The sequence below is a fragment of the Octodon degus genome, unplaced genomic scaffold (genome assembly GCF_000260255.1).
Source record: "Octodon degus isolate 3935 unplaced genomic scaffold, OctDeg1.0 scaffold00163, whole genome shotgun sequence".
Taxonomy (NCBI): domain Eukaryota; kingdom Metazoa; phylum Chordata; class Mammalia; order Rodentia; family Octodontidae; genus Octodon; species Octodon degus.
The window spans coordinates 6,003,409-6,009,949 of NW_004524739.1; the positions used below are offsets into that span (position 1 = coordinate 6,003,409).

The 6,541-nt window shown below is 41.9% G+C and overlaps 1 protein-coding gene across 1 annotated transcript in view; it reads left to right on the forward strand.

Annotated features, from left to right (window-relative positions):
• Positions 1–6,541, forward strand: part of Hdac1 (histone deacetylase 1) — a 44,012-nt gene that overhangs the window by 29,202 nt on the left and 8,269 nt on the right. Inside the window, exon 4 of the mRNA XM_023703097.1 lies at positions 3,982–4,056. Coding sequence (XP_023558865.1) covers positions 3,982–4,056 — 75 coding nt within the window. The remainder of the gene's footprint in view (positions 1–3,981; positions 4,057–6,541) is intronic.

Sequence of the window (6,541 nt, forward strand, 5' to 3'; positions counted from 1 at the left end):
TAAGAAGAATATATGCAGTGTATTATTTGTTGAAACTGTACTTCCGATTTGATTTGAAACTGTCTCATTGCTATATGTTTATCAATAAAACTTTGAAAAAAAAAAAAAAAAAGAAAGAAATTGTTGACCTGACTCCCCTACAGCTCAACATAGCATGGCTTTACTTCTTATACTTCGTTTTTATACTTTTCTGCCGGATGGTTAAGACCAAGGTAAAGCAGGACCTATGCAACAAGGAGTTGTAGCTTTTGGGTCTGATAAGGTCAGTGAATACCTAGATTTTAAAAATATATGTTGGTCCTGTAATCAGTCCTCCATGATGGATATTGAAAGGTGATTGCACAATACTTCTTTTATTTATGTTTGTTTGAGACAGAGTCTCACTTTGTAGGCCAGGGTGGCCTTGAACCCACTATGTAGCTAACACTGGCCTTGTTCTCAGTGGAGTGAGCCTCCCAAGTGTTCGAGTTACAGGTGCATGCTGCCACACCTGGCGGGCATGACTGTACTTTTAAATATGGTACAAGAATTTTAAGAAATAATGAAGAAAAAAAAAAAAAAAGAAATAATGAATATCCTCATAGCCACTAGCCAGCCTAAGAAAGAAAACAATACAATTGAAGTCCTTAAGTACCTTTTCTTTTTTTTTTATTTGTTTATTTATTTTTTACCTTTTCGGGCTGGGGAGATGGCTCAGTAGAATAAGTGCTTGCCTGAGTTCAATCCTCGGTTCCGCCAAAAAAAAAAAAAATTTTTTTTTTACCTTTTCTTAGTCACAGAGCTTTTTTCTTGCTCTTTCGGTGGCCCCAGCTCCATGACTGCCCCTGCCAAGAAAAGACACTGCTGAAGTCGGTGCTTAATACAATGCGTTCTTTCTGCAATACGCTTATACTGCACTCTGCCTGTTTCTGCCCTCCCATCTCTCACCTAGTGTGGCTCCCCTTAAGTGCTGAGCCAGGCTAAGGTTGAGGAAAGTGTAATGGGAAGAGGAGACAACCGCTACCGAGGCCTCCCTAGCCTCACAGATTAGCTCAGATGAGGGTCTGCTCTCCCCGTGCCCTGCTTGCCTCGTCTAGTGCTTTAGCTCCTTGAGCTGGGACTAAATGGGCTGGCTTTCTGGGCTACATGTTGGTCTGGTACCTGAAGGTAAATACTTTTTTCTTATGTCTAAAACACCATTCGTTCCCATGGGCTTTTCACATCCCAAATGAACATATAAGCAGACTTTGGAAACTCAGAGAAGTGGAATTCAATGCCGGTAGAAACAGCCAGAACGAGAAATCAGGTACCAGTGGATAAATACTCCTTCCCCAGTGTCCAAAGTTCTTATTGACACAGCCTCTCAGTATTTTCCCATGAAATGAGGAAGAGCCATTGTTACTCCTTAGGCAGCCTCTCTTCCTCAGAGCACCAGTCAGCTTAGGGCAGTGCCAGACCTGGCAGCTCATGGGTTTTGAAAATCCTGAGCTTCATCTGTGTCTTGAGATCGTGGTCTCTTTCACTTTCCCCATTCAGGCCTCCTCTTCCTCAATCTACTTTAAGATTTCTTGTTAATAAGAGCAGGTATGGCTGGGGAGATGGCTCAGTGGAATTAGCGCTTCCCTGGAAAGCGCAACGACCTGCGTTCAATTCCCGGTTCTATCAAAAAGTTCAATAAGAGCAGGTACAAGAAAAAAGTATTGGCATTCAGGTGTATACCTTTACTCCCAGTGCTCAGGAGGTTGAGGCAGAGTTGTTATGAAAGCCTGTAACCCCACTCCTGTGTCTAACTTCCTGTGTATCGTTGATACCTCCACAGTTTCCTTTTCTGTGAGCCAAGGCTTGGAGCCCTAGGGTACTTCTTTCTGTCTCTGTGAGTTTACACCCTCCAGGTGTGCTTTCCTTCCTGTCTTTTTCATTTCATTTGCATTTGTATTTGCATGTGTTTCCACATCATGTACTAGTTTGTACTTTTGCCCCTTCAGCCTGAAATAATTTTATTCCAGTTGTCACCTGTGTGTATTGTCAAGAGAGCACTGGACTGTGGGAGCCAGGATTCCAGCCTGAGTCTGCCTCTGCCTGGTTGCATAGTGTGGGGCGAGTCCCCCAACAGCTCTGTTTCTGTTTGTTTTTCTGCAGTGGGGTTGATACCTGTTGTGTCTCCCTCATAGGTTTGTGAAGATCAGATAAGGTTGTGTACAGCAGAGAACATGCAGGAAGGTCAGGGAATTTTATTTTCATAGGTTTGTAGTTCAGACGAAGGCTTGAATACTGCCTCTGCCGTTTGCTAGATTTCACCTCTTTTGATGCTGTTTCTCCATTCGTAAGATGAAACCAAATGCTACCTTAGAGTGTGTGGCAGGGTGGGGAGGGGGAAAGGGATATAAAATAAGATTCCTTATATACACATACCAGTTCCCCATGATAAGTGTGATCATTGTGTACTGCCAACATATACTGATAAAAATTTTAGAAAGAATATTGTGTTCGGGGCTGGGGAGATAGCTCAGTAGAATAATCGCCTGCCTGGCAAGTGCAGGGTCCTGAGTTCGATCCCTGATACCACAAAAAAAAAGAAAGAATATTGTGTGGAGATAAATGCATCTGATATTTAAAGCATTTGGCAGTGTCTTTCTGGTGCATTGTAAGCACTCAGTGAATGGTAGTTGTGTTAGTCTCTGTCCTCTTCCTTGCGGGTCAGCTCAGCTGGAGTAAGGTTCAAGAACATACTCTGGCTGGAAGAGGATAAATTTTTCTCTCTCAAACAAACCAAATAAATAAATAAATAAATAAATAAATAAATAGAAACAAACCAAAACGGTTCAATTCCCAGGTGCCATGCCGGCCACACCTGCCCCTGGTGTGCCGAGACACTGATTGAGACTGGGCATGGTGGCACACACCTGTAATCCCCCAGCACTTGGGAGACTGAAAACAGGAGGATCACTCTGAGTACGATCTGTGTAGTGAGACCCTGTACTAAGTACATTTGTTAAAAATTAATTAATTATTTTTGCGGAACTGGGGATTGAACTCAGGCCCTTTTGCTTGCCAGGCAAGTGCTTATTCTGCTGAGCTCTCTCCCCAGCCCCTAAAAATATTTTGAAAATAAAAGAAACAAACCAGCACTTTCCAAGTTGCTGAATGCTTCTTCATATAAGATTTCTGATGTCTGATATATTGGCATATAGGCCTGTAGTTCTAGTTTTTGGAGAGAGCAAGGTGGGAGGATTACTTGAACCCAGGAGTTCAAGGCTAGACTGGACAATACAGCATAGAGTGACCCCCAGCTCACACTCACACACACACACACACACACAAAACGGTATAGTGGGCATGCCTGTAACACCCACACTTGGGAGACTGAGGCAAGAGGATTGCCATGAGTTTGAGGCTAGCCTGGACTACATAGTGAGAGACCCTGTCTCAAAAACACAAAAACAGGGAGCTGGGGAGATGGCTCAGTAGAATAAGCACTTTCCAGGTGCAAGAGCCTGAGTTTAATCCCTGGTTCTGCAAAACAAAACGAAACAAAAAAACCCTTTATGATCATGACACATACCAGTAATCCCAACATTTTGGGAAGCTGAGGCAGGAGTTCATTCACAAGTTCACAAGTTCATTCTCAGCCTGAGCAACTTAACAAGGCCCTGCCTCTAACTAAAAAATAAAAAGAGCTGAGCTCAGTTTGAAAGCCCTAGGTTCAATTCCCAGTACTGCAGAAACAAACAAAATAATAAAATAAAACAAACATTAAAAACCCCAAAACTTTTAGTTAAGTTTCTCAGTAATTAGGTGAGGTGGGTGCTGTTATTGTTTATGATAGATAATAGACTAAAAAGAAGTTAAACAACCTGACCCAGTCACATAACCAGTTAGTAAAGATGGACTACAAGTCCACCTTCCAAATCAAAATTCTGTTCCTTCCCATCATCCCACAAATATTTAAACAAAAACTGAAAGAAGGCTGTGCAAACTAACCTTTTGCTTGTTTCTTTCAAGTCAACGTTGGTGAGGACTGTCCAGTATTTGATGGCCTGTTTGAGTTCTGTCAGTTATCCACTGGTGGCTCTGTAGGTAAGGAATATACCCCCCTCCCCAGGGGCTGGGCTGGGCTGTAGTGGTACCATGTACCTCTTAGGCCACAACACAGAGTGCACTGTGACCATAAAGAATGGGCCTGTGGGTTTTAATTTAAATCTCTGTAGTATCCTCTGTTCAGTCTCTGTGTTCATTCTGTGACATGATCCTGACAGGTATCCTTGACCGACCTTTCCTACCAACAGATCTTATGTGTAGGAATTCCCAGTAGGCCTCATGGGATGGTTGACACTGTTACGTGAAAGCAGTTTGTAAACTGCAATGTGCTATATAAAAACTCAAGTGTCATCACCTATGCCTGCTCAAAGGGTATGATGATTACCTTTCCAGGTCATAAATACTCCCCACATGCCTACCACTTCCCTCTGTAACTTCTGGGTTACCTTTAGGATTATTCTACTGTTTCTTAAATACAGTCATACCTTCTTTTAACAGCGGGGAACATTCTGAGGAGTGTGTGCTCAGGCGATTTCATTGTATGAACATCATAGAGTGTACATAGACAAACATAGATGGTGCTACATAAACCACATATGTGGGCCATATGATATATCTATATCTATCTCATGGCCTGTTGCTCCTAGAGCCATGATGAACGAAACATTGTGTGGGTAGATCAAGCAACAGAGTGCACTGTGGTAGCACATGCCCTATTACCAGCATTTGGGGAGGCTGAGGCGTGGGAATCACAAGTTTGGTCCCAGCCTGGCTACTTAGCAAGTTTGTGAGACCCTGTCTCAAAGTAAAATTTAACAAGCGCTAGGGATATAGCTCAATGCGAAGAAACAGGTTCAATCCCCAGTGCTGGAGGGAAAAAACAGCTAACTGATTAAGCAGTGAAATGAAGAGATGCAGTAAACATGAAATGTGTAAAACTGCTGCCGGTATGCCCTGATATACTGTCTTACAATGAACTTATTTTATTATAAGTAGGACACTCTAATAACAGTAATAAGTACAGTATGGTTAATACATCAACTAGTAGCGTAGCCATTTACTATGTATGTAACTGTGCTAGACTTTCATGGTGGGTGTGTTTACACCAGCACACCACTGACATGTGAGTAATGATTTGTGCCACGTACTTACAACTAAAAAGACTTAAGATGCGATTTGTATGTACCAACTCCCCACAGTGAATATACTCTTTATGTATACAAACACATACTAGTAAAAAAAGAAAAGAAAAAATATCTGCAACTCCACTAGGTCATAGGAATTCTTCAGCTCCATTATAGTCTTTTTTTTTTTTTAATTTATTTATCTATTTGTGTGTGTGTGTGTGTGTGTGTGTGTGTGTGTGTGTGTGGCCAGCTCAGCCCACCTGGGGGCGGGGCTGGCTGGCATGTGGTGCTGGGGGATTGAACCGCAGTCCCTGTGCTTTGCCACGCTTGTTCTAAGTAGGTACTTTAGACCACTGAGCCATCTCACCAGCCCTCCATTAGTCTTATGGGACCACTGTTCTGCATTCAGTCTGTTTTTGACCAGAATGTTTCTGTAGTGCATGAATGTGTTTATTTTCTCATGATCATTATATTCAATCCTCTCTCTCAGTATAATCTCAGAAAACAAAATAATCATGCACAGAAACTAAGCAAAATCACCTACACTCATACTATTTCCATTTTGGAGTTTCTACATCCATCCTCTTGTGTATAAATCTCTGAACATATGTACAATGTCTATATTTTATACAATGTGTAGCATTATATTACATGCAGTTCCATCCCTGCATTTTTTACTTGGTAAAATTTATTTTATTGGGGCTGGTGAGATGGCTCAGTGGTCTAAAGCACCTACTTAGAACAAGCTTAGCAAAGCACAGGGACCACAGTTCAATCCCCCAGTACCACATGCCAGCCAGCCCCGCCTCCTGGTGGGCTGAGCTGGCCACACACACACAAATAAATAATAAAACTATTTATTTATTTATTTATTTTTGCGGAACTGTGGATTGAACTCAGGTCCTTGGGCTTGCCAGGGAAGCGCTTATTCTACTGAGCCATCTCCCCAGCCCCTACTTGGTAAATTTTAAAAGATTTCTTTGTAGTTGTCTACAGATGAGTTTTACTGACTGTATAATTATTCCATGTTACTTTAGTTGATATTTTTTTTCTTGTAGATTATGGGTTAGACCATGCTTTTAAAGCTGTTAAAGTTAACACTGTCACAAATACACAGGGGTGTGGATTTTTGTTTTCTTTCTTTTTTTTTATGAGCAGAATATATTTATTGAGAGAAAGAAAGCTCCTGTCCAGGAGGGGGGCCTGAGCAGGTAGTTCCCCGGGAAGCTGTCTCTTCCAGGGACTTGATTTTTCTTTTCTTGGACTATTTTATTTTATTTTATTCCAGAACTGGGGATTGAACTCAGGCCTTTGCGCTTCCCAGGGAAGCGCTTATTCAACTGAGCCATCTCTCCGGCCCAATTTGTTCTTTGAGACAGCACTATCTTTCTTTTTTT